At 50.8% G+C, this 27,480-nt stretch overlaps 1 protein-coding gene across 2 annotated transcripts; it reads right to left on the reverse strand.

Annotated features, from left to right (window-relative positions):
- Nucleotides 1–135: 135 nt before the first annotated feature.
- On the reverse strand, nt 136–27,395 carry GLIPR2 (GLI pathogenesis related 2). 2 transcript variants are annotated; one of them, XM_023203197.3, is made up of 5 exons: nt 27,119–27,395; nt 16,036–16,144; nt 15,257–15,360; nt 12,943–13,020; nt 136–1,676 (listed from the first exon to the last, which is right to left on the reverse strand). In XM_023203197.3, the coding sequence occupies exons 1-5, from the start codon at nt 27,129–27,131 to the stop codon at nt 1,516–1,518; spliced, it is 465 nt and encodes a 154-aa protein (XP_023058965.1). In that variant the 5' UTR covers nt 27,132–27,395; the 3' UTR covers nt 136–1,515. The 2 variants fall into 2 exon arrangements, with proteins under 2 accessions (XP_023058965.1, XP_023058966.1); XM_023203198.1 differs by lacking the exons at nt 12,943–13,020; nt 15,257–15,360 and having other exon boundaries at nt 1,610–1,676; nt 27,119–27,368.
- Between the last annotated feature and the right edge of the window lie 85 nt (nt 27,396–27,480).

The following is a 27,480-nucleotide window of genomic DNA, read 5'->3' on the forward strand; positions in this document are numbered from 1 at the left end:
TAAAACTTGGCCACTTAAGCAACACAGTCCACAGGGAATGGATTGCAGGTATTCTGGGATTAATCAAGAGAGGGATTCAGAGTCATGGATTGTCTCAGTCACCGAGAATCAGGTATGAGTCACATTGGAGGAGGATATTACACAAAGAAAAAGATTTTATTGTCTTCTTAGTCAATGTCCCCGGCGAAATTAAGAGGCATAGCTTGAGACTGGTCACAGTGCAATACAGACCCTCAGGCGCTGCTTTGAGGACTGGCCTGCCCAGATGCCTGCAGCTAAGCCAGCAGCCCCCTCACTCCCGCCCCTGCCATCTTGACAGACGGAGCTGCCATGGTTTCAGGGACACTTGGCAGGGCATCTGGGTTGGTCCCTCCCACATGGACCTTGTAAAGTTGCTATTCAGGGGAACCTGGTATCCTTTCAGGCAAAACACAGAACCATATTAGCATTTCTAAGCCCCCTACCCCAGCCATCTCCCTGGAACATTTGGGCTTGTCGCACATTCCAGGAGGGAGCAGCAGCACAGCTGCAGCCACAGCTGCCAGGAACAGGCCTGGGCTCCCGCCCTGTGTGGGGGGAGGGCAGAGGGTGGAGGGCTTCCTCTGGGGGCTCTGAGTAAACTCACCCTCACTCCACCTCTCTGACTTCATCCATCCAAGGCCGCTTGGCCAAGAGCCCAGGCAGGGTGAGGGGCTGTCTCCCAGACCAGGCCTGGGCTGCCTAGCAGAGGTGGGGGAGGGAGAGCTTCAGGCCTGGCCCAACTCTCCAGAAACCAGGGGTAGCCTGCTGAGCTCTGAAATGCCAGAAGTTTCAGAAAAGAGGGAAGGGGGCAAGAGGTGCTGGTGGTAGTGGTACTTTGCTATTTAACGGTAGAAGAATGCAAGGAAGTAAAGCTTTTTTTCTCCATCTGTTCTTTGGCGATCCCATTGGAGAATTCCAGGAGGCACGCAGGATGACATCATGTTTTACAACTGAGAAATCTCAGTAATTCTGTAAAATGGAGCCCCTGCCTGCTCCATGTTCCTGATGGAAGCTGCTTTATATTTATGTGCTTAAAGCTGTATTTTATGTCACATTTAAATGAGGGTTTAATAATCTTAATTATCTACCAAAAGTAGATTACGGCGCATGAAGATCACATAAAATGAACTTCACTTCTCAGCATCACAAACATTTGGAATACAAAAAGTCCAGGGATGGATATTAGAAGTAAGAAAAGTACAAAAGAAGTTTGCTTAAAAATAACAAAAAATTTAAAAAACGGATTGCCCCCTCCCCCCAATCCAAATAATTGTGGTCTAGCTAACCATCGGGATAAATGCTTCCTTTGCTCACTCCTGTAATAAGAATGAGCTCATGCAGAACTGTATGCCCAAGTGTGTGCACCAGAAACACACGCATCACACACACAAGCACATACACCCACAGGGACAGACACACAGCCAGGTTTTGGTTGTTCTAGGCACTTCATATCCACGTTCTTAAGTCTGCCACCTTGCCATTACATTTAACAAGTTACTTCTTTGGTGGCAGGACGTTTTCTTCGAAGAAGCCCTCGTTGACAACATTCCCCGCTGGGAAGTATCTGGCCACCACAAAGGAGGATCCGTCACTTGCGGACGCCTTCCCCACGCCCATCTTCTTTGTGTTCTTCCATACCATGGCCGTGAAGTGTCCTGCAGGGGAACAGGCAGAGGGAGAGGGACACGGCTGAATTAGCAGAGCCTGAAGAAGGATGTGGCAGGGGATTGTTGAACCCCTGTACCATCTTGCCAGGCTCAGGTTAGCATGGTCTTCACAGACCCCCTGCAGGGAAAGGAGAGACAAAACGCTCTGACCGCCTGACTTCTTTTTTTTTCTTTCCCAAGATGGAGTCTCGCTCTGTCGCCCAGGCCAGAGTGCAGTGGCGTGATCTTGGCTCACTACAATCGCCGCCTCCTGGGTTCGAGTGATTCTCCTGCCTCAGCCTCCCAAGTAGCTGGGACTACAGGTGCATGCCACCACGCCCAGCTAATTTTTTTGTATTTTTAGTAGAGAGAAGGATTCACCATGGTCTCGAGCTCCTGACCTCAGGTGATCCACCTGCCTCAGTCTCCCAGTGCTGGGATTACAGGCGTGAGCCACCGTGCCTGGCCAGACTGCCTGACTTCTAAAGCAGGTCCTTTCCATCAGCCACACTGACCTTACCCACCTCACCACCTTCCAACAGTCTCCCAGAGATCACGACAAAGCCCAGTGGCCCCAACAATTAGGATGCCACTCTACCTAGTGCCTGTGTCTAACTCTGTCCCCAAGCTGCAATCTCGAAGCTCTCCAGTGATCCCCCTGTGTCTTCATCTTACTGGACACCTGATGAACACTTCCTACTCTTCTCCTTTTCAAGGCACCCCTCCCCCTTTTGGTTTCTAGGATGCCAGAGTCTCTTGCCATTCCTCCTGTGTCACTGCCTCCTCTTCCTCCTCCTCGCCCTCACTTATACATATTGAAGGACCTGCACTTCCCAGGGCTTAATCCTGGGCTTTTTTCCTTTCCCTCTAAGCTCTCTTTAGGGAATTTCGTCTTTCCCTGGCTCCCAAATTTATTTCTCCAGCTCAAATCTCTGCTCTGTGTTCCAGACATAACGAATTACTGGACATTTCCACATGGATGACTCATTGGCATCTCAGATTTAACCTTTCCAAACCTCACTCCCAGTTTTTGTCCCCCCAGATTTATTCCTCTCCCAGTCCTCCCATCTCCATCAGCGGTACCTCTGTGCACACACTGCCAGGGGGGACGTCTGCATTCCTCCCTCTCCTTCCTTTCCCCCACAACAACCTAGCATTCAGTCTTGAAGAATCCAACTCTAAAATGCATCTCAGGTCCACCCACTCCCAAACCCTTGGTCCCAACTGCAAACTTCTCTCACATGGACCATTGCAATAGCCTCCTGACTGGTTCTATGGCGTCCACCTTGGCCCCTCAAATTCATTTTCTTTCTTTTTTTTTTTTTTTTTTTTGAGATGGAGTCTCACTCTGTCACCCAGGCTAGAGTGCAGTGTCATGATCTCAGCTCACTGCAACCTCTGCCTCCTGGGTTTAAGTGATCCTCCCACCTCAGCCTCCTGAGTAGCTGGGACTACAGGTATGCGCCACCACGCCCAGCTATTTTTTTTTTTTTTTTTTTTTTTTTGCATTTTTAGTAGAGACAAGGTTTTACCATATTGTCCAGGCTGGTGTTGAACTCCTGACCTCAGGTGCTCTGCCCACTTCGGCCTCCCAAACTGCTGGGATTACAGGTGTGAGCCTCATTTTCTACTTAGTATTCAGAGTGACCATTTTGAGATATAAATCATATCTGTTTACTTCCCTGCTTAACAGTCCTTCACTCGCTCCCCAATCCACCTAGAATGAAAGTGAATCCTTTGGTGCAGTGGCCTCCTCTCCATTCCTTGAACACACCAGGGTGTGTCCCACCACAGAGCCCTTGCACATTTTTTTCTTCTCTTTTCCTTCTTTCTTCTTCTCTTTTTTCTCTTCCTCCTTCCCTCCTTCCCTCCCTTCCTCCCTCCTTCCCTTCCTCTTCTCTTTTTCTCTTCTCTTCTCTTCTTTCTGACAGGATCTCTGTCACCTAGGCTGGATGGAGTTCAGTGGCGCGATCATAGCTTACTGCAGCTTCTACCTCCAGGGCTCAGGAGACCCTCCCACCTCAGCTTCCTGAGTAGCTGGGACCATAGGCACATGCCGCCACTGCCAGATCATTTTTCAAAAATTATTTGTAAAGCTGGGCACCATGGCTCATGCCTGTAATCCCAGCACTTTGGGAGGCCAAGATGGGTGGATCATCTGAGGTTGGGAGTTCGAGACCAGCCTGACCAACATGGAGAAACCCATCTCTACTAAAAATACAAAACTAGCCAGGCGTGGTGGCGCATGCCTGTAATCCCAGCAACTCGGGAAGACTGAGGCAGGAGAATCACTTGAACCTGGGAGGCCGAGGTTATGGTGAGCCGAGATGGTGCCACTACACTCCAGCCTGGGCAACAAGAGCAAAACTAGGTCTCAAAAAAAAAAAAAAAAATATATATATATATATATATATATTTTTTTTTTGTAGAGACAGGGTTATATATATATATTTGTAGAGACAAGGTTTCCCTATGTTGCCTAGGCCGATCTTGAACTCCTGGGCTCAAGTGATCCTCCTGCCTCGGTTTCCCAAAGTGCTGAGATTACAGGTATGATCCATCACGCCTGGCCAAGACACTCTTCTGATGACCAACAACTTCTTGTCCCTTGGTCTTAGCCTAAATATCACTTGTTCAAAGAAGTCATTTGCAAACACCATTTTATTTATTTATTTTTGAGACAGAGTCTCACTGTCGCCCAGACTGGAGTGCAGTGGTGTGGTCTCAGCTCACTGCAACCTCTGCCTCCCGCGTTCAAGCAATTCTCCTGCCTCAGCCTCCCAAGTAGCTGGGATTACAGGTGCACGCCACCATGTCTGGCTCATTTTTGTATTTTTAGTAGAGACAAGTTTTACCATATTGGTCAGGCTGGCCTTGAACTCCTAACCTCAGGTGATTTACCCGCCTTGGCCCAGCCAAGTTTTGGTATTACAGGCGTGAGCCACCATGCCCAGCCTGTAAACACCCTTTTATTTACTGAACATCTCCCTCCCAAGACATTCTTACCACACTGTTTTTTCCCCCTACGTACCATTCTTCCCATTTGTGTGATGCATTTGCTTGATTATTTGTTTACTGTTTGGCTCCTTCACCAGACTATGAGTCCATATGGGCAGAGGCCAAGTTTGTTTTAGTCACCAAAATACACCCAGTACCTTGGCATAACCTGGCACATGGAAAGTGTAAAATAAACGTTTGAAAGAATGAGTGGAATCGATGAATAAAGTAATATAGAAGATCCATCTTGGACTCCAGTTCTGCCTTCACTGGAAGTACAGCCTTCTATGTTTTGAACTTTTTGAGATTTCGACACATTGCAGCCTCGTTCAAATCCTTCTGCTCTGAGCCAAACATCTCAGTTCCTTTTCAAGCTACTTGCTCCAGCTCCAGACACCACCAGGTCTTGCTGAGGCCTATTAGCATCAGTCTCCCATTTCTCAGACTGCCTGTCCTTTCCTCTCTGGTCTTTTCAAGCTATGAATATAGCTTAGCTTCCAAATCTCCTCCCATCTGGGAGTCAAAGAGTTGATGCTGTAATGCATTCCTTGCTCAATGATCATAATTTTTTTTTTTTTTTTGAGACAGAGTCTCACTCTGCTGTCTAGGCTGGAGTGCAGTGGCACGATCTCAGTTCACTGCAACTTCTGCCTCCTGTGTTCAAGCGATTCTCGTGCCCCAGCCTCCTGAGTAGCTGGGACTACAGGTGAGAACCACACACCCAGCTAATTTTTGTATCTTTAGTAGAGATGGGGTTTTGCCATGTTGGCCAGGCTGGTCTTAAACTCCTGATCTCAAGTGATCTGCCTGCCTCAGCCTCCCAAAGTGTTGGGATTACGGGCGTGAGCCACCATGCCTGGCATAAATTCTTATTTCTTGGGGAATAGAGGCGGGGTGTTCATCTCTTCCATCTTTATGGTTTAGTATTTACAGAGATCAATGAGACATTTATTTTCTGTGTCACAGGATAACATTCATTTGCTAAAGCAACACTGAAGAGATTGCTCTCTCCTAAATATCTGGCTTATGATTGAGCAAGCTATATGAGGGCAGGTGCCACATCTGTTTTACTGATCACCACATACCTAGTGTTTAGCACTGGGCCTGGCACATAGTAGATGCTCAATAAATATTTGATGAAGAAAGGAAGAAACAGAGGGAGGGAGGGAGGAGGAAAATCATGATCAGAGTAGCTAAGATTCCCATAGGGTGGTTAAGAAAGAAAAAGGGCAACCACTTCACACCCAGTAGGATGGTTATTATAAAAAACAGAAACAAAAATAATAGAATATAACAAGTTTTGGCAAGGAAGTGGAGAAACTGGAATTGTTGTGCACTGCTGATGGGAATGTAAAATGGCACAGCTGCTCTGGAAGACAGTATGGCAGTTCCTCAAAAAATTAAACATAGAATTGCAATATGACTTAGTGATTCCACTTCTAGGTATATACCTAAAAGTACGGAAAGCAGGGATTCAGATATTTCTACACCCATGCTCCCAGGAGAGAGGTTAAATGATTGGCCCAAAGTCACACAGCCCGGCCCGGCGCAGTGGCTCACGCCTGTTTTCCCAGCACTTTGGGAGGTTGAGGTGGGTGGATCACTTGAGGTCAGGAGTTCGAGACCACCCTGGCCAATGTGATGAAACCCCATCTCTACTAAAAATAGAAAAATTAGCCAGGTATGGTGGCGCACGCCTGTAATCCTAGCTACTGGGGAGGCTGAGGCAGGAGAATTGCTTGAACCTGGGAGGCGGAGGTTGCAATGAGCCAAGACTGCGCCATTGCACTCCAGCCTGGGTAACAGAGTGAGACTCCATCTCAAAAAAAAAAAAACAAACCCCACAGAGTCACACAGCCCAAGTGTCCATCAACAAATGAAAGGATAAGCAAAATGTGGGATACATATATATATGTATATATGTGTATATATGTATATATGTGTGTGTGTGTATAATAGAATATTATTCAGCTTTAAAAAGGAATTCTGAGGCCGGGCATAGTGGCTCATGCCTCTAATCCCAGCACTTTGGGAAACTAAGGGGGTGGATCACCCGGGGTCAGGAGTTTGAGACCAGCCGGGCCAATGTGGTAAAACCACGTCTCTACTAAAAATACAAAAATTAGCTGGGTGTGGTGGTAGGTGCTTGTAACCCCAGCTACTTGGGAGGCTGAGGCAGGAGAGTCACTTGAACCTGGGAAGCGGAGGTTGCAGTGGGCCAAGACTATACCACTACACTCCAGCCTGGGCCACAGAGTGAGACTCCATCTCAAAAAAATAAAAAATAAAAAGGAGGCTGAGCGTGGTGGATCGCGCCTGTAATCCCAGCACTTTGAGAGGTCAAGGTGGGCAGATCAAGAGGTCAGCAGTTCGAGACCAGCCTGGCCAACATAGTGAAACCCCATCTCTACAAAAAAAAAAAATTAGCTGGGCATGATGGCGGGTGCCTGTAATCCCAGCTACTTGGGAGGCTGAGGCAGGAGAATCTCTTGAACCCGGGAGGCAGAGGTTGCAGTGAGCCAAGATCAGGCCATTACACTCCAGCCCGGACAACACTCCTTCTCAAATAAAATAAAATAAAAAGGAATTCTGACACATGCTCTAATATGGGTAAACCTTGAAAATATGATGCCAAGTGAAATAAGCCAGACACAAATGGACAAATACTGTATGATTCCATTTATATGAGGTAGCTAGAATAGTTAAAACCAAAAGCAGAACAATGGTTGGGGTGGGGTGGGTGGGGATGATTTCCGGATGAAACTGTTCCACCTCAGATCATCAGGCATTAGATTCTCATAAGGAGTGCGCAACCTAGATCCCTTGCATGAGGAATTCATAATAGGGTTTGTGCTCCTATGAGAATCTAATGCCACTGCTGATCTGACAGGAGGCGGAGCTCAGGCAGTAATCTCACTCGCCCACTGCTTACCTCCTGCTGTGCGGCCCAGTTCTTAACAGGCCATGGGCCCATACAGGTCCACCACCCAGGAGTTGGGGACCCCTGGTCTAAGGGGTACTGAGTTTTAATCTCTGAAGATGAAAATAATTCTAGAGATGGATGGTGGTGATGATTGCATAACAGTGTAAATGTATTTAATGCCACTGAATTGTACACCTAAAATGGTTAAAATGGTAAATTTTCAGTTATATATGCTTTACCACAATTTCTTTTTTTTTCTTTTTTTTTTTTAATACATGGCTTCACTCTGTTGCCCAGGCTGGAGTGCAGTGGTGCAATCATGGTTCACTGCAACCTCAACCTCCTTGGCTCAAGCAATCCTCCTACCTCCTACCTCAGCCGCCTGAGTAACCAGGACCACAGGCACATGCCACTGCACCCAGCTAGTTTTTTAATTTTTTATTTTTTTTATTTTTTTTTATTTTTTTTTTGAGATGGAGTCTCGCTCTGTCACCCAGGCTGGAGTGCAATGGCGCAATCTCGGCTCACTGAAACCTTCACCTCCCAGATTCAAGTGATTCTTGTGCCTCAGCCTCCCGAGTAGCTAGGATTACAGATGTGTGCCACCACGCCTGGCTAATTTTTGTATTTTTAGTAGAGATGGGGTTTCGCCATGTTGGCCAGGCTGGTCTTGATCTCCCAACCTCAGGTGATCCGCCCACCTCAGCCTCCCAAAGTGCTGGGATTACAGGCACGAGCCATGGTGCCCAGCCTAGTTTTTAAGTTTTTTTGTAGAGACGGGGTCTTGCCATATTGTTCAGGCTGGTCTTGAGCTCCTGGACTGAAGGGATCCTCTTGCCTTGGCCTCCCAAAGTACTGGAGTTACAGGCATAAGTCACCACATGTAGCCTATTTTACTAAAAAATTAAAAAAAGAAAGTGGGAGAGAGAGGAAGAGACTGGTGTCCAAACTCTTCTAGTTCTTTAGGGAAGAGACAAAGTCGGTGCTTCCCATTGCATCCTGTGTATGGTAAGGACTGAAATAAATGTTTGTGGATTAAATTCTATTTTTTCCCCTATAGTTAAACTTCTTTTAAACCCCCCCCCTTTTTTTTTTTTTTTTTGAGACAGAGTCTCACTCTGTTGCCCAGGCTGGAGTGCAGTGGCATGATCTCATCTCACTGCAACCTCCACCTCCTGGGTTCAAGTGATTCTCCTGCCTCAGCCTCCTGAGTAGCTGGGATTACAGGTGTGCGCCACCACGCCCAGCTAATTTTTGTATTTTTGGTAGAGATGGGGTTTTGCCGTATTGGCCAGGGTGGTCTTGAACTCCTGACCTCAATAATCCACCCGCCTTGGCCTCCCAAAGCACTAGGATTACAGTCATGAGCCACCACGCCTGGCCTTTTAAAACATTTAAAAATTTAGCTATAATTTATTTCTTTGTCTGCATTCGCAGAGGACTGAAAGTTATTAAATTGTTTATGAAAATAATCAAATGTAAACACGAATCTATATAGTTGACATGATACAATTGAAGAAGGAAAAGGAAACAAACCCTAAGTACAATTATGCATATTTGCCACTATCTTTAAACTTATATTAACTGCTGTTTAATAAGCTCTGCTGTTTAATTAGGAGTTTAATTAAACTGCTGTTTAATAAGGAGACCACATGCTCGGGCCATTGACCCTCCCACTCTCTGTCTCCCAGAAAAGGAAGAAGCTGCCATTTATCCACTGGTTGCCAAGAAAATAATTAGACACAAAGTGCACATCAGCAGCACAAGTGCCTGTGGCAGCCTTTTCCAAGCTGATGAGGCTAAGCAATCTTTTTTCTCGCGGGGGTGGTTTCTGTCTGCACAGAGGGAATTAAGCTATGGGTATTCAGAGATGAAGTGAATGACACAACTTCCTTAGCAACCATCAAATACACACTAGTTGCTAACTCTAGTCCACTAATGAAGGTTCCTTTTTGTTTTTCCTAAAGGGATGACATCTTCTTTCCTGCTGTGAATCAAACTTCCTAGAATATATCTTTGAAAAACACACTAAATATGTCACAGTATATCCTCGCAAGGGAATAATGTGCAGAGGTAAGAAAGAATGAACGAGCACTTTTTGTATGATATGGCACACTCTCTGACAAGCATAAAACAGGTCATATACTCTGACACCAGAGTGCAGCAAAGGGAAGAGAACATTTATACACACATGCTGGCGTAAGCACAGGATAACTCTGGAATGATTCACAGGAAACTGGTGTCTCTGGTTGTCTTTTGGGAGTGAAAGTGCTAGGGGTCAGGGCTGGAAAGAAAACTTTTCACCTTCAGTAGCTCCCAATGTTCATATCATATAAAAATATTATTCATCAGGAGGCTAAGGTGGGCAAATTGCGTGAACCTGGAAGGTGGAGTTTGCAGTGAGCCGAGATTGCGCCACTGCACTCCAGCCTGGGCAATGGAGTGAGACTCTGTCTCAAAGGAAAAAAAAAAAAAAAAAATATATATATATATATATATATTTATTTATTTATATAAAATTCATTCAGAATAAGCATACATAATAAAACAAATAAACATAAACATAATTTAAACAGAATATATCAAAGTAATGATAAGACATTATTTCTCTTCACTCAGCACACTGCAGTGACTGACTAGCATCCTTCATCACAAGATGCTGGCCTGGGTGGGGCTGGATTATAGGGTATTTCTTTTTTTTTTGGAGACAGTCTCAGTCTGTCGTCCAGACTGGAGTGCAGTGGTGGGATCTTGGCTCACCACAACCTCCAGGATTCAAGCAGTTCTCGTGTCTTAGCATCCTGAGTAGCTGAGATTACAGGCATGCATCACCACACCTGGCTAATTTTTGTATTTTTAGGAGAGATGGGGTTTCACCATGTTGGCCAGGCTGATCTTGAACTCCTGACCTCAAATGATCTATCTGCCTGCCTCAGCCTCCCAAAGTGTAGGGATTACAGGTGTGAACCACTGCACCTGGCCAAAGGGTATTTCAAAGGCTCTTTCACCTACAACAAGGACTCAGGTCAGGGAATCCATGAACAGAGATGCAGCAAGGAGGAGTTGCAGACAGGGTCTTGGGGGAGGCTGAGGCAGGATGGGCATGAAGATCTTTAAGGGTCTTGCAAGCCCCCAGTATGACCCCACCCAAAATCTCATTCCTGTCTTAGGATCAGGCTCTGTCTGCCCCCAGGCACTGCCTGTTGGTAACTGGAACAGCACAAGGGCTGGCTGCTCTGGGATTTTCCTCTTTAGGGACGGGAGGTGTAGGGCAGTGAGTGAAACGAGTAGTCAGTGATCATGGAAAGTTGGGCTCTGACTCTTGTGAGGTTCCTGTCTTGGAGTGGGAGTGGTAGAAAAAGCATCATATCAGGGACAGAAGGCATGAGAAAGGCTGCTTCCCTTTTCTAGGCCTCAGTTTCTTCCTCTCCAAAATGGGTAGAATAAAGCCCCACTTTTTTTTTTTCTTTTCTTTTTTTTTTTTGAGACAGAGTCTCGTCCTTGTTGCCCAAGCTGTAGTGGGCGATCTCCGCTCACGGCAACCTCTGCCTCCCAGGTTCAAGTGATTCTCCTGCCTCAGCCTCCTGAGTAGCTGGGATTAACAGACACCTGCCACCATACCTGGCCTTTTTTTTTTCTTTTTTTTTGCATTTTCAGTAGAGACAGGGTTTCACCATGTTGGCCAGGCTAGTCTTGAACTCCTGACCTCAGGTGATCTACCCGCCTTGGCCTCCCAAAGTGCGAGGATTACAGGGGTGAGCCACCGCGCCCAGCCTGTGGAGGTACTTTCTAATTACCACGTGGTGTGCACACACACGCACAGTGCTAGTTAATAACTTGCTCGGACACGTGTCTGATTGCTCAAGAATCTTGCTCATGGGAAAAGCAAACCCAGAAGCCATGAAATAAGAAGTCTTCTGGATACCATCTCTTTTTTTTTTTTTTTGAGGGGAGTCTGGCTCTGTCACCCAGGCTGGAGTGCAGTGGCCCGATCTCAGCTCATTAAAAGAAGACAAGGTCCTGCCTACACATCCTTAATCAATAGCAGGAGCTTGTTACTGTTCCCTCCCCACACCCTTAGGTAGCCTTGCCCTAGAATCACCTGTTCACACTCAAAGCCCTGCCAGCCTGGCCTGGAGTCCTGCAGGGGTTAATGGAGGGGAGGAATGCCTCAGCAGATGCTTCTGCCTCTGCCCCAGAGTCCCAGGAACAACGCAATGCAACATGGTTGCAGAAACCCCCGCCCAGAAGGGCAGGCAGCAAACCACAGGAAACGGTGACTGGCGCTGAGAACCTGTCACTTCCTGCTTCTAGAGCACCCCTCTAGAGGGTGGAAGGCTGCAAGGCTCTACTTGTGGGTGGCACAGGTGGGGTAGGAGGAACGAGGTGAGCAGAGTCCCTTTTTCTGTTTCCTGGTGCCTTCTGGTCAGAGAAACTCCCACCCCCTTCTAACACCATCCTGGGCCCCAGGTGGCTCTGAGTCGGTTTTGAGGAAAGACAAGGAGCCTGGTGAGCCCAGCAAAAGGCAGGGGGAGCCCAGGGCACAGGGCGGCTGCCCAGAGGGACCCTGGGGCACAGGGTGGCTGCCCGGAGCTTTTGTCAGGGGAGGCCTATGGGAAGGGAACATGGACGCACGGAAGGTTCCTCCCTACACTTGAATCACCAGCTCTCAGGGTATCCCTTAGAAGCCACCTTCTCCCTCTCCCCTGGGAAGAGGAAGAGGGGACAGGAATTGACTCAAGTCCACACAGCAAAGGGTGCCAGAGCTGAGACTAGATCCAGGTTCTCTGCACCCCAAGCTCCTGAACTGCAAACTAGAGCAGAAAGGGGAAGGGAGAAAGCCAGGGAGACCGCAAGGGTGTGGGGTGTGGAGGGAGGAGTGCCAGCAGCTTGAGCCTTCTCCTGATGGCCCCAGGGAGCCATGACAATTGAATCAGGAGAGCATCAGGGGCAGAGACAATTTTAGAAGTATTGAGGCTGCTGGAGAGCAGGATGGATTGCAGAAAACAAGACTAGACACAGGGTGACCAGTTCAGGAATGAAGCTCCAAGCAGCTTTGGAAATCCAGTCTCCTATGACACACTCCAGCAATGGGAAGAGCTCTGAGCTGATGGGGCAGGATTCAGCAGCTGGGGCCTCACAGAGGGAGCAGAGCACGTAGCAGGGGGAATCTGGAGATGTAATGGGAAAAGGAGAGCTTTGGTCTGTGGTCAAGGTCAATCCAGAGAAACACAGAAGAGGTTAAACAGGAAGGAAAGGGTTCATTTTTTTAGAGGGCTGGTTCCTCTCTGAAGTCAGACACCCAACCTGCATTGCTGCCCAGGGCCAGGCCCCTGGTGAGACTCTGCCACTCACCAGTCCCCGAGGTGAAGCCAGGCTGCTGGAAGTTATAGTTCTTGATTTCGCTGTACCATCTATCAGCCACCTCCTTTCCTGTGTGGAAATGACATTGTTCTAAAACTCAGCCACAAAATCCACCCACTCCCTATTGCCTGCATCTCCTCCCATTAGCCCCAAGCCACCTATCCAGCAATTAGACATCTGAGAAAGCCCCAGTCAGCTGATGCATCCTGGATGCTGCTTTGCAGACTCCTAGAGACTCTTGCCCATGAGCATGGCCAGGCTGAAGAGAGTGGGCCTTCTGGGGGGCTGGGAAGAGCACTGGTCTGGGGTCAGGGAACCTGCACCTATCCCCCCACAACCCACACACACTGACTTGCTGTGTAATCCTGGGCAAAGCCTTCCCTCTCTGGTTCTCAGTACAATGAAAAGTTTGAAGGCAATATACTGCAAGGGCATTCTGCTGATGCTCCGAGTTTCTAGGAGACTATACTGCCATCTCACCCCACGTGCAGCTCTTGAAACATCCATAGTTGGAAAGACAATCAGGCTGGTAAGCCAAGGATCTCCACTGTGGGCAGGAGGGCCCTCACCTGGGGCATCCACCGTTCCCACAGGTGTTGATATGGGCAGGCGTTTCCCTGGGAGCTGATGCTCTCCCGGCCAGAGCCAGGAGTGGGGACCTCAGAGCAGTCAGTCTCAAATGTGTGCAAGAATCTTGTTAATGGGAATATTCCGATTCAGTAGGTCTAGGATTCTGCATTTCTGCTCCCAGATGCTACTGCTGATCCATGTTCCACACATCAGCCTCACCTGGAGAGCATTTAACAAATACTAACGCCTGGGTCCTTCCTCAGACCAACTGTGTCTATCTCTGGAGGAGAGACTCAGGCGTTTTTTGTTGTTGTTGTTTGTTTGTTTGTTTTTTTCTTTCTGAGACGGAGTTTTGCTCTTATTGCCCAGGCCGGAGTGCAACGGCACGATCTCAGCTCACGGCAACCTCTACCTCCCAGGTTCAAGCGATTCTCCTGCCTCAGCCTCCTGAGTAGCTGGGATTACAGGCATGCGCCACCATGCCCGGCTCATTTTTGTATTTTTAGTAGAGATGGGGTTTCTCCATGTTGGTCAGGCTGGTCTCGAACCCCTGACCTCAGGTGATCAACCTGCTTCGGCCTCCCAAAGTGCTGGGATTGCAGGCATGAGCTACTGTGCCTGGCCTGGTATTTTTTTTAAAGTTTCACAAAAGATTCCAATGTGCGGCCAGAGTAGGGAACCACTGTCTCAGAGACCACCTACCCAACCCCCGCTCTGTAGAGACGGGAAACTGGGGGCAGAGGAGGGAGTGACCTGCTTAAGGCTTCCAAGGGAGCCCATGCAAGGCTGGGATGGACCGTGCCTCCTGAATGCCCAACTTCCTGTCCTATGCCCTTCTCCCGGGGCCCATCAAGGGCCACAGCCTGGGCTTGGGAAGGTGCCTGCAGGCTGAGGGCGAGGCCTCGGAGGGAGGGGGGAGTAGGGGGTTCCCCAGGAGCTCACACGCGCCTCCCAGTGGGGGTGCCAAGGACCATGCTGCACAGGAGCCCTGGCTTAGGCTGCCCTAGGGAAACCAAGAGGACTCGGGGCAACTCCCAGGAATGTGAGGCCGGGGAGGGAGGGAGTCATTCTCCCACTGCTGTTTGGAGAAAGCTTCAGAGATCCAGATAGCTCTCCAATATTCTTCCTAAAAAGCCACATCAGGGCTGTCAGAGTCAGAGGGTCAGAAAGCTCAAGAATGTCCGGGCAGCACGGTGGGAGCATTCCAGATTGAGACCTTGCATGGAGTCATTGTCTTTTCCATTATTATTATTTTTTCCAAAATGGAAAAAGCTCTATTGCTTTTCTTCTATTACAAAAGTAATACACCAGCACTACTGGTAGTGGATCAGCAGTATGGTAGGAAAGTAAAATTTCTCGGGAAGAAAATAACATTTCTCGGTAGCTGGGGATGCTCTGGTGCCCACAGAATCAGGCTGAGATTCTGTACAAAAGCGGTCTGTCTCCCCAGCCCCCACTCCTTGGCCTGCGAGCTTCTCCGAAAGTGGGGGCCTGGTCAGTCTGACTCATCTCTGTGTCCCTGGCACCCGGCACAGGCCTGGCACTGAGCCAGCCATCAGAGACCTTGTGGTGAACTCAAGTCAGCCTGGGAGCAGATTCAGAGAGCTCTGGTTCTCCTTTCCTTTCCTAGGCCTGTGGCTACACCGTGAGGGTGCTGGGGCCAGGAGGCATTTGAGGAGGACTTGTCCTTCTTCCAGTTCCCGCAGAGAGGAGAGGAGCTGAAAATGTGACCCACCTGTCTGATCGTAGGATGCCCATGCAAGGTTCTCCCCACACTGGCCGCGGCTGGACTCTGGGCTGTGCTTGAGGATCCTCGTGCTGGCCAGGGCTTCAGAATACCTGCAGAGTCCACAGTGCCTCCTCAGAGCAGGTGCAGTTCAGAGAACCCCCAAAGTATGTGCCCCAAGCTAGTGTGGCTGAGTTTCCTTCCCTGCCCAGGGCTCGCAGAGGAGTTAGATAGAGCTGCATGACTGCTGCTGAGCCTCCCAGCAGTCCCATTCCACACAGGAGCAAGTCGAGGCTCAGGGGAACAAAGGGACCTGCCCAGGTGAGTGACAGAGTGGTTATTCAAGTGTGGTTGTATCTGATCCCAAAACCCAGTCCCCGAAACCATGCAGGGCCCCCCAACCTTTTTTTTTTTTTTTTTTTTTTTTGAGATGTTGTCTCACTCTGTCACCCAGGCTGGAGTGCAGTGGCATGATCTTGGTTCACTTGGTTCACTGCAACCTCCACCTCCCGGGTTCAAGCGATTCTCCTGCCTCAGCCTCCCGAGTAGCTGGGACTACAGGCACCTGCCACCACACCTGGCTAATTTTTGTATTTTTAGTAGAGACAGTTTCACCATGTTGGCCAGGCTGGTCTTGAACTCCTGACCTCAGGTGATCCGCCCACTTCGGCCTCTCAAAGTGCTGAAATTACAGGTGTGAGCCACTGTGCCTGGCCACAGGGCCCCTTTGTGACTGCAGCAGTGGCACATGAAGGGCCCAAGTCACCCGGATGTGCTAGGGGACTCACTGTTGAGCCTCCCGGTTGAGCTTCTTGCAGAGCTTCAGTGGGGGGACGCCGTGCTTCTGCCGATACTCATTGTGGGCCTTCAGGACCTCATTATGAAACTGTTTGGAAGCTGGAATGATTGCAAAATGGAGAATGGCTCAGTGCAGAGAAAACATTCATCAAAAGTGTAATGGCATGCTGAAAGCAACACCCAGCTCAAACCTCAGGCCATGTGGATGGGCTGCTGCTCCCCTCCAACACCTGGCACCCCGGCCAAGTGGCCCTGCTCCACGCCACTGCTCACCCTACCTGGCATTGTGCTCCATATCTCTGCACATCTAAAGCCCATGGATCATGTGGGGCCTTACGGGCCATGTTAGGGATCTGGGTCTTTATCCAAGGCAATGGGGAAGCCACTGAAAGGGAGCAGGGCAGTGAGATCCATGTGTTTCTCAAAGACCCTGCTGGCTGCTAAGTGGAGGATGCACAGAAACACAGAGCAGATTTGGGGACCTGGACAGTCAGCAATAGGACTTCGGAAGTAAAATATCTGAAGGAGACCGGGTATCTCAGGCTGGATCTAGGGAGAGCAGAGGGGACTGGAATGGGCCAGAGCTGGGAGTCCAGAAAGAGGCCTCCTGGCTGGGGAGGAAGAAACCTATGCTGGGTGAGTGAAGCCAAGGAGACAGGGACAGACAAAGAGACAAGGGAAGGACAGCCCTGGGGAAGCAGAGTGTGAGGGTGAGTTTTAGGTGTCGACTTGACTGAATTAAGGCATACCTCGAGAATTGGTAAAGCATTATTTTGGGGTGTGTTTGTAGGGGTGTTTCCAGAGGAGACTGGTGTGTGAGTCTGAGTGGGGAAGATCCACTCTCAACGTGGGTGGGTGCCATCCAATCAGACAACCTGGGGACCCACACAGAAACCTACTGCAGGGGCAGAGCCAGCGCAGAGTCCCCACTAGGACAGTGCCTAATGGAGCTGCAGAAGTGCAGCCACCCCCAAGACCCCAGAACTGTGGAGCTACCAGCAAGCAACACGGGCCTGGGAAGGCTGAAAACACGAGGCTTCGACCTGAGAGAGCCAAAGCCGGACAGCCCTAAGCCTTGGGGGTGGGGCTGCCTGAGGCCCTGAGGCCCAACTCCCACCCAGTGTGCCCAGGAGGCAGGAGATGGAATCAGAGGGGATTATTCTCCAGCCTTAAGACTGAATGTTTTCCCTACTGGGTTGTGGACTTACTTGGGACCAGTTACCTTCTTTCCTATTTCTCCCTTTTGGAATGAGAATGTCTATCCTATACCTGTCCCACCACTGTATTTTGGAGTAGATAAGTTGTTTTGATTTCACAGGCTCACAGCTGGAAGGAATATGTCTCTGGGTGAAGTGTGCCTTAAATCTCACCTGTATCTAATTTAGATGAGACTTTGGACTTTGAGTTGGTGCCAGAACAAGTTAAGACTTGGGGCTATTGGGATGGAATGAATATATTTTGTATGTGGGGAGGATATGAGTTTTGGGGAGCCATGGGCAGAATGCTTTGGTTTGAATGTCCCCTCCAAAACTCACGCTAAAATTTGATTGTCAATGTAACAGTGTTGAGAAGTGAGATCTTTAAGAGGTGATTAGAGGGCATTATTACAGGACTGGGCTCCTGGTAAAAGAGTGAGTTTGGCCTGGCCTTCTCCCTGTCTTGAGTGCTTACTTGCCCTTTTACTTTTCCATGGGATAATGCAGCATGAGGGCTTCACCAGATGCCAATGTCATGCTCTTGGACTTCCCAGCCTCCAGAACTGTGAGCCAAATAAACGGTTTTTTAATAAATTACCCAGTGTGTGGTATTCTTTTATAGCAGCAGGAAATGGACTAAGACACAGAATAGGAGAAGAATGTAGCAAAGAAAGCGGAGGTGGTGGGAGGGTGAGTGGTATGATCAGCAGGCCCAGGGCTGCAGTGGGGGAAGAGGTGAAGCCCATGCCCAGTTAGGTCATGGTCTCAGAAAGGGCAAAGTCAAGGAGGCTGTGGTTAGGGAGAGAATAAGTAGGTGAAGCCAAAAGCAAGCAAGATTAATAGTGAACAGAAGCCATACCAATTTGGATCTGAAATGATCCCCATCCATCCATCCATCCATCCATCCATCCAACATCCTCCATCCATCCATCCAATATCTTCCATTCATCTGTCCATCCACCATTCATCCAACATCCTCCATCCATCCAACATCCTCCATCCATCCACCCATCCACCTAGTATCTTCCATACATCTATCCATGCAACATTGTCATCCATCTAACATTACCCATCCATCCAGCATCATTCATCCATACATCTGCCATTCATCCAAGGCCCATTCATCTATCCTCCATTTATCTGTTCATCTGCTCTCTGAGTGCTTCCCCTGTGCCATGTCCCATATCGTGTGCTAAGGGTCCAGAGACAAGTCAGTCACGTGTTGCTCTCAAAGAGTTCACATACAGAAGGCAGGCAGCCTTGTAAACAGACACTAGCCATGTGATAGGTGCCAAGATGCAGGTAAGCATAGATGCAAAAGGAACTTGGAGATTAACCTAACATGGGATCAGGAAGGAGGCAACTCCCAATACGAGGCCCCAGAAATGTCTGAACAGGGGCCAGCCAGCCAGGCTATGATGAAGACACTGAGCACCTTACTCGGGAATCTGAGAGTTCCCTTCTGTGGAAATGGGGGTGAGTTGGATGGGTTCTGAGTGAGGGCCACAGAAGGCCCTTATGCTGAACTGGTCCCATCAGGCCACAGCCTGTCCCTCAAAGACTGGCTGTGGGTAGTGGCAGGAAGGGTGTGAACCATAAAGGAAGTGCCACGCTCTTCCTCTACCCCGGGTCACCTTCACCGGTGCCTTTCTCCTACTCTGCTGCCTTTCACCCAAGGCTGAGGAGATGATGCAACAGGGAGTCCTTGTCCCTTTTCTCATAGCCAGATCTCCCATGTCTCCTGGGCCCTCAAGTCAAATCCCATGGAATTTCTGAGGGGACGTAAGGGAAAGAAGACCCAGGGCTTGCCTTCAGGGGGGTTGGGGTGTGCAGACCCAGGAGCTACAGACCCAGGAGGGGAAGGTAACTGCAGGTCACACCTGCATGGTGGAGCTGTCCATGGGCCTTCTGAGAAAGAGGAAGTAGACTGTTAGATAAAGAGTACGTGGACCAAGCTCTAGAACTTGGGCTCATTAAGGTTGTCCAGTGAGGTCCAGTCATGGTAATGTGGGCAGGGCAGGGATATGGGGGCTCTGAACCCCGGGAATGTGAGGTTTTGGTTGCCAGGCAGAGGTGGGGAGACCTGGAGGTGGAAACTGATCATGGGGACAGGCGTTAAGGCAGAGGGCGGAGCTACAACCTGAAGTATCAGGACTTCCTGGCCAACAGGCCGACCAAGCCCTTGTCAATAGGAAAAACAAAAATTTCAGGTCTACGGTGGAGAGGAGAAAAGGCAGAGGTATTGTTTAACGTGTATAGAGTTTCAGTTTGGCAACATGAAAAACTTGTGGAGCTCTGTTGCATAGTAATGTAAATATACTTAACTCTACAGAACTGCACACTTAAACATTTTTAAGATGATACATTTTATATTATGCATTTTTACCATGATAAACAAAAAGATTTCAGGGTTAGCATGTTAATGTGGTATTTGGGATAAGGAGTGAGAGAGGCTTTTAAAGAATATCTCACAGGGAAATGCCAGGGGCGATGGCAACTCATGGGACCCAGATGGGGGTCTTGTTGACCAGTTTAAGAAGAGTCAGCTGGGTAGCATGGCCTCCAGGAACCCAAGGGTTCTTGGGCCATGGGCTGCTTCCCCAGCCTGGTCCCTGCTTTGTGCAAGAGACAGTGGTGACTTGAGGTGTGTTGAGGCTGGAAAGGGGGGTTTAATAAGGAATTGGTACAAGGATGGGGAATGTTCAACCTGGAGAGGATCAGCCTCTGGAGGACACACTGGAGGTCCCTGATGAATTCTGGGGCCCTGAGGGAAAGCTGGGGCCAGTGGGTAGAAAGGCAGAATGACAGATTTCAGCTTAGTCTAAGAAAGATCTTTCCTAGTTAAAGCTTCTGACGACCTAAAGGAGCTACCTCACAAGGTAGTGAGCTCTCTACCACCGAAGGAATTCAAGCAGGTGAGCCCCTCTTGGAGGGACTCAGGCCCTGAGTCAGAGGACCTTCAAGTCCCTTCCAATCCTGAGATCCTATAACATCCCGCTGGGGTAGGAGTGAGAGGAGACAAGATGAACAACTGACCCAAGACGTGCAGGAGTTTCCCAAACAAGCTTCTCTCAGGAGACACTGATCAGAACGAGTGAGTGTGCAGGCAAGGGCCCATATGGGTGACACCGCCAAGGTGACGGGGGTACCCATCCAAGTGACAGGGTTGTCCAGGCCCATCCTAAAGTCCCTTCTAGCTCCCATGTCCCGGACAGGCCACGGTGGGTCTCGTGGGACACCACGGGAGATGCATGAGGCTGAGTGGCACGTGCAGTGGTGACCACAGATGCGTCAGGGAAAGGAGGGCTCCCTGGAGGAGGTGTTCCTAGCTCAGGAAGCATGAATGGAGGAGGCAAACAGCAGAGAAAGAGCCAGGGTGAAGGGACCACATGTATCCTGGGGCTCTGAAGAGGAGGGGGAGACAGGGGAGTGGGTGGCTCGCTAAGGGGAAGCCAGTTTAAAGACAGCCTTTGAGTGCTGGGGTCAGTTTGCACTAGATCCCATAGTGCTGGAGGCCCTTAAGTTTCCTTGGCAGAGAGGGACATATAAGGCTGCTAAAAACTAGGTCACTGCACTCCCAGAATGTGGGAAGTAAAAAGAAACAAAAGTGAAAGTTCATGTGTCCAAGCAAAGCTCAGTGCCCAGAAGCTGCAGCTAGGCACTGTGTCTGCCAATGCCAGGCCCCTGAGCCAGGGTTCTCTGGAAGGGGCCAGGAGGTCTTTCTGGTCATCGGTGGCGGGGAAGCCCTCTCTCACCACTCCTGCCAACCACACCTTGGGCAGCCCCAGGAGTCCCCTCCCACCGAGGCAACCAGTCCTGGCCCTGGTGGCTCCTCTGAGAGGCCCGCCGCCCCAGGGAGGCAAAGTTATCAGTGGCAGCCACACCTAGCAAGAAGCACACCCTACACCGAGAAAAACCCAAGAATACAGATAAACGTAAGGAAAAAAAAAGTCAGAGAAAAGCTGTCCATCTCCCAGTTAGGCAGGGAGCGCCCTCCCAGCCACCCTATGATGGGGGATGGGCAGGGATGACGTCTTCATTGTGTAGGAGGGTAAACTGAGGCTGGAAAGTCCACACGGCCTCAGAGTGCCAACCCTGAGGTAGGAGGAAGTTGCAGGCCCACCCATCCCAGGCCTGCTTTCTCCCGCTGTCTGGGCATGTGCTGGGCCTATGCATGATCTTATTTCTCGCCATCTTCTGGGAGCTGCCATGGCCTTACCCATGTTTTTTTCTAATTAGGAAACTGAGGCTTGAGAAGAGAAGTTACCTGCCCAAAGTCCCACAACTAGTCCAGATCCTATGCAAAGCCCTGTCCTAAGCCCCCATCCCTCCTCAGGGTCACGGGAGACAAAGGGAATGACGGAAAGAGACAGGGGGTGACTGAGGAGGCCTGGGAGGGGGATCAGACTCGAGGACAGCTGAGGAAAGCAGTAGAAGAAAATAGACAGGGGTGGCAGCTGCCTTCAGATCTCTGAATTGAGCAAAGGAGAGGAAGGAAGAGAAGAGAAAAACGAAGGCTTCTCAAGAGCCTCCTCTGTGCCAAGCCCTTTTCCAGCACACCTGGCTGAGGGACCCTGGGGGGAAGTTAGGGACCATGGAGTGCAGGTTACCAGGGTGCCAGACTTGGGGCTTAAAAGAAAGGTCAGAGCTGCTAAAAGGAGGCAGGAGCTGCCTGGGCCCGGCTCCCCAGGGCTGAGGGAAGGGACTGGGCTGTCTCTGCTGGGGTGGAGGGTATAGATGTCCTAGGGGGACTGCACTGGGTTCTCGAAGGTCCTTCTGGAGGCCAAGCCTCTACTGCTGGAGGCTCTGTAGAGATTCTGAGGACACAACAAAAAGCCATGCGTGGTGACTCACGCCTGTGGTCCCAGACTGAGATGGGAGGATCCCTTGAGCCCAGGAGATCAAGGCTGCAGTAAGCCATGATCACACAACTGCACTCCAGCCGGGGTGACAGAGCAAGACCTTGTCTCAAAAGAAAAAAAAAAGATTCTGAGGAGGTGTGCGCCCCCCTCTACCATTTAAACGTTTGGTTGAGACAGGCTCTTCCCTCAGCATCTTCCCCTCTCCTGAGGCCTCCCTGAGCCCAGCCGGGCTCACTCCTCCGCCCTCTCCAGGCTCCTCATGAAAGAGCCGGTGACTGCCAGGGCCCAGGGCAGGAACTGTGAACAGGCCCCTCTGCCCCCTTGGCAAAAGGCTGGAAAGAAACCTGGTTCCCCCTTGGGGGCAAAGCTGGTTTTACTTGTTTATGAGGAAGAAAGAATAAAAAGTTGGCAGTTTAAGGAAAAAAAAAGAAGGAATTTCAGCTGGCTAACTCCTGCTCTTTAAGCTGGTTCTGGGAATTTCAACAGCCAAATCCCCGCTCTGCCTGGTATTGGCCATGCGATCTTGGACACGTTGCTTCAACACTCTGTGCCTCCTTTCCCCATACATAAAATGGGAACAGCAGTATTTAACCCTCACTACAGCCTAGTGTAGTGCAGTGGACGGTGTAGTGAGGGTGAAATGAATTCATCTATGTGAATGCTTTCGAACCGTTCTGGAATATAATGAACAGTTATTAAACGCCAACTGTAATTATTATTATCACCATTGGACAGGGACAGACAGCTTTCGGGCTTTGGCTTTGGAAGAACCTGTTCCTGCTCCTCCGGGTCAGGTCTCCTCTTGTCCTGCCTTTACATTGACGTTTGATGGCCTTTTTCAGCCCCTCTGAGCTTGGATATTTGCTAAGTGAATGAGTGAGTGAACAAACGAATGAGCTTCTCACTTCAGCACAGTGAAGGCGGGACAGGATTCCTCTCTTCATTACAGATGAGGAAACTGGGCTCTTTGGATGGTGGGGGGCATGCGGATTTGTCCAAGGCCACACAGAGTCCACATTAGAGCGGGGTGTAAGAACGCCCCTCCCTTTACCCCCTCCCCTGCTCCAAATCTCCCACACTTTCCACTTTACATATTGCTTCCTCTTTTCCAAATGGCAAGAATGATGTCTGTGAGGAGTTGCTCAATTGCTTCCGGGAACAAGGCATCCCCTCCCCCCAAGCATTAGCCTCCCCTAGGCTGTCCCTCTCCATAGAAAGTGGTTGTAATTGAAGGGGAGGCAGCTGTTTTCCAGCCCTGCCTGCCTACTGTCACTCAGGCACATCCCTGTCCCTCTGGGCCCCAGGTTCCCCATCTGTGTGTGAAAGAACGATGACATCTGTGGTTTTCATAATGTCTTCAGAGCAGGGAAACACTTCCGTGGAAGGAAATCTTCAATAAAAGCAACAGATGAAAATGAAACTGCTGGGGTTGGCCTGGTCCACACAGCCTCTCCCTGAAGAGGCCTGAGGGTCCCACTCAATAGAAAACTCCTGGGCTCGTTGGTCCCTAAAGGCCTGTCTGCTCTGATTTCCTCTGGTGCTAGGTGGATGGAGGGACACTAATATTCTTAGAGCTGATGGAGGCTGCGCGGAAGTCCCCGCTGGGCTAGAGTTCAGGCTGGCAGGGAGCAGGGTGTCAGGGCAAGTGGTCAGTGTGGGAGAGAGGACAGGACACAGTAGGGGAGTCAGAGAGCTGAGTTCAAATTCATTGGTTTGCTTACTGGTCAGTGTGTGAGCTTGGGCAAGGTACTCAACCTCTGTAAATCTATAGCATGAGTTGATAATAACTGCCTGGCAGTGCTGTCACAAACATGGTAACAGAAAATACTGAGCTCTTTGCCTAGGATGCAGTTGAAGATTAATCATTGGTGTCACCAGTATTAGGGACAGGAGGCTTCCACTGAGCCCAAGGTCATTGCCTTTCTCTTCCCCACCACACTTGCTGCACACCAAGTCCCAGCAGAGAAACCAGGGCTGGGAGCAGGACCTGGGAGTCTTCGAGCACTGGGTCAAGCGTCTTCTGGAATTTCAGCTGTGCCAGCTGTGAGATGATCTTACAATAATGCCCGTTATGCCAGGCAGCTCTGGGGTGTATCTGAGGTGAAAGATGAAAAAGAGACTGGCTTCTGGGCAGTGAGGAGGAAACTGAGGCCCAGAAGGGGCAGGGACGGATTCCTTATGACGGTCTTTACAGAAGCACACAGAGCCCCTGTGAGTGCCACCTGCCCTGTGGACACAGACAGCAACCCTGGGCTGATGGCCTGGAACTTCAAGGTTGGGCTTGCATTGAAGGCCCACTGGGCACTGGGTCACCCAGAAAAGTCATTTTCTTTTAGGGACCCTAAGAGAGCCAGATATTAATACTATTCTGAGGGCTCTTGGTTTTCCAGTTGGGGTGGGGGAGATAAATTCAATGCACCTGACTGTGAGGGAGAAAGGCCTGGGTCAGAATTCTGCAAGGTCCCTGGGTGTATGTGTGTGTATTAGAGGTGGAGGTGGCCTCTGACTCAACCAGTTCTAACCTGCTTTCTGCCACTGGCCCCCGCCTCTCTTGAGTAAAAAGTAGTCTTCCTCTGAAACCTGCCCAACCCTGCATCTGCAGGCATAGAAGCCATCACCCCATCGTGCAGGCCTCTGAGCCTTCCCTCTGCTTCACAGTAAGTTGTCATCAAGTCTGCCCAAGGCCACCATCTCACAAATCCATCCCATCCTCCTCTCCAGCCTCCATCCTGCCCTGGATGCCTCTGTCATCTCCTGTCTGTGTGACTGCAGCAGTCTTCCCCATTCTCCCTCCACCTTCTCTCCATCCATCCGATCCACCCTACACCCTGGCAAAGCTCTAGTCCCGCTGCTTTCAGATCAGTGCCTTTCCATGGCACCCCAGGTTCTGGAAGATGAAGTCTAAATTCCCAAGACCCTCTGGGATTTGACCACCTCCTCCAGGAACCCTCACCGGCTCCCATGCGGAGCAGTCTCCTCACGTTGAGCTCCCACCGCCCTTCACCAGCACCTGTCTTGTGGTTTGGATCATTTCCCACCTCTTACTCAAGCCAGATAGTGCCTGTCTATCCCCTACATAGCTTTATGTTTTCCTTTCACAATCCAAGTGGATGCACACCCCAGCACTGGGTCCACAGCTTGATACAGAGCTGCTAGACAGTGCAAGGGAGGGATGGAGGAAGGGGCGGACAGACAGAAGAATGGGCACACAGCTGAATATGAGCAGTTCTGGAAAACCATGCCTTACATAAGACGCTGGAAACAACTGATTAAGATGTAGCCTAGGCTGGGCACGCCTGTCATTCCAGCACTTTGGGAGACCGAGGTAGGCAGATCACGAGGTCAGGAGTTCGGGGCCAGCCTGACCAACATGGTGAAACCCCGTCTCTACTAAAAATACAAAAGTTAGCTGGGCGTGGTGGCGCGCACCTGTAGTCCCAGCTACTCAGGAGGCTGAGGCAGGAGAGTCGCTTGAACCTGGGAGGCGGAGGTTGCAGTGAGCTGAGATCGCACCATTGCACTCCAGCCTGGGCAACAGAACGGGACTCTGTCTCAGAAAGAAAAAAAAAAAAAAAACTAGCTTAAGGGAATTTGTGGATTTTCTCCTAAATCTACAGAGAAAGGAGTTGATTTCCCAAGTAGATATCTCAAAAGACTTGCTCTCATCTGCCATACTTTTGCCTCATCACCACCTGTCATCCTGTTAACTAAATGGCAACCCATTATATCACCTTTCCATACCGTGAAGAACCCCAGGGCTCACACAGCCACCCTCACTGTACAGACGGGGAGGACCAGAGGGAAGGAGGCTTGCTCAGAATCACACAGCCAGTGATTGGCTGGGCCAGGACTGAAAGCCAGACCTGCCTCTACAGCCTAGGAAGCCTGGTTAGGACCAAAGCCAGGGAAAGCCACTTGCTCCCAGCGCTGGCATCTCCTGAGTCCAGATCTTGGAGGACAGATCCTAGAAGGGACCTAGCATTACTCATCTGAGGTGGACAATCCGGATGAAGCAGGACTTCTGAATCCTGTTCAACAGCTATTCCCTAAGAGCCTCCTGTGAGGCAGGAGCAATGCTGAGATAAACACGGCCCCCAGCAGCCAAGGGTGAGGACCCGGCGGGAAGCAGGTCTGCGGCTCAACTTTTTCCTCGGCACACTGCAGGAAGGGCTGCAGCGAGGAAAACACCAGGTTGGGCGCTCCCTCCCGGGGGGGCGGGGTGGGAATCATGGATGGGCTCCAGCCCAGGAGCTGAGCCTAGAGGAGTGGGGGGGATTTTCAGGCTGAGAGTGGGGGTGGTGAAGGCCCGGCAAGGAAACCCAGGGGAAGGGACCTGTGCACCAGCCTCTGGACAGCTCTAGTGTAGGGCGCAGGTAAGGGGTGGGGACCCACTCCCAGGGGCCTGAAGGCAGGACTGGAGTGTGTCCTTTCACTCTGAGGACAATGGTGAGGAACGTGTTAGGGAGCGACAGGAGGAGAGCTGCGCTGTAGAAAGCTCATCCCGACAGCCACAGTAGAGAGGATGGGGTGCCCCAGGAGAAAGGGAGCCAGACGAGTCTAGCATAAGGGGAGCCCGGTACTGCGCGGGTGCTCAGGAGAGGAAGAACAACAAACAGATGAGGGGGATGCTCAGGGTTGTCCTCGGGACAGCCGAGCGGGGCAAAATGCTTTGCAGCGACAGCGGTTGTCACACTTTGGTGACTTTTCCAACTCTAACTCTGGCCTCCTGAAACAAAGCAGAAGCCACGCCTTGGCGGGCTGCGGCGCGCAGCCCCTCAGGGTCGGGAAGCCCTTCTTGGCGCGATCCCCGGTTCTCCGGCGGGGGCCTCCTCGGGCTCCCCTTCGCCCCCGGGTTCCCCGGAAACCGCGCCGGGGCGCTCCGCCCGCGAGCCCTCCACCCGCACCCAGGGCTCCCGCACTCCCCAGGACCTGGCTTGCAGCGGGCGAGGGAGACGGCGAGGTCCGGGAGCGCTGGGCTCCGAACCATTCCTCAGCGGGCGCGCTCGCAGGCTCACCTGACTTGCCCATGGCCGGCTCCGCGCGCTCCTCGCTCCCCGCGGCTGCGCTGCACTGCGCTCCCCCGGCCCAGCGCCACCCCGGAGCCCAGAACCGGGCTGATGCCGCGGCCCCTCCTCCGGCGCCGCCCGGCCCCCGCCTTATAAGGAGCGACAGCTGAGGGCGGAGGCGCCCGGGGCCACCCCGTGGGCCGCCCGGAGAGCTCGCCCCGGGGAAGCAGCGCCGCGACTGCCGAGGGCTTCCCGGATGCGGCCGCAGGGCCCAAGCCTCCCGGATCCCACCCGGAGCTGTCCCCTCCCGAGGCGCGTGGGGAAGCCCGCGCCTGCTGTGCTCCGGGTGGCTGCTCTGCGCCGACGCGCAG

This window comes from Piliocolobus tephrosceles, chromosome 14 (genome assembly GCF_002776525.5).
Source record: "Piliocolobus tephrosceles isolate RC106 chromosome 14, ASM277652v3, whole genome shotgun sequence".
Lineage (NCBI taxonomy): Eukaryota > Metazoa > Chordata > Mammalia > Primates > Cercopithecidae > Piliocolobus > Piliocolobus tephrosceles.

What these genes read in the sequence shown, in the direction of transcription:
- GLIPR2 (XM_023203197.3), bottom strand. An exon ending in GGCATCCTACGATCAGACAG is followed by an intron (nt 13,021 to 15,256) that starts GTGGGTCACATT and finishes ATTTCCACACAG; the next exon opens with GAAAGGAGGTGGCTGATAGA. An exon ending in TGGCTTCACCTCGGGGACTG is followed by an intron (nt 1,677 to 12,942) that starts GTGAGTGGCAGA and finishes GTTCCCCTGCAG; the next exon opens with GACACTTCACGGCCATGGTA.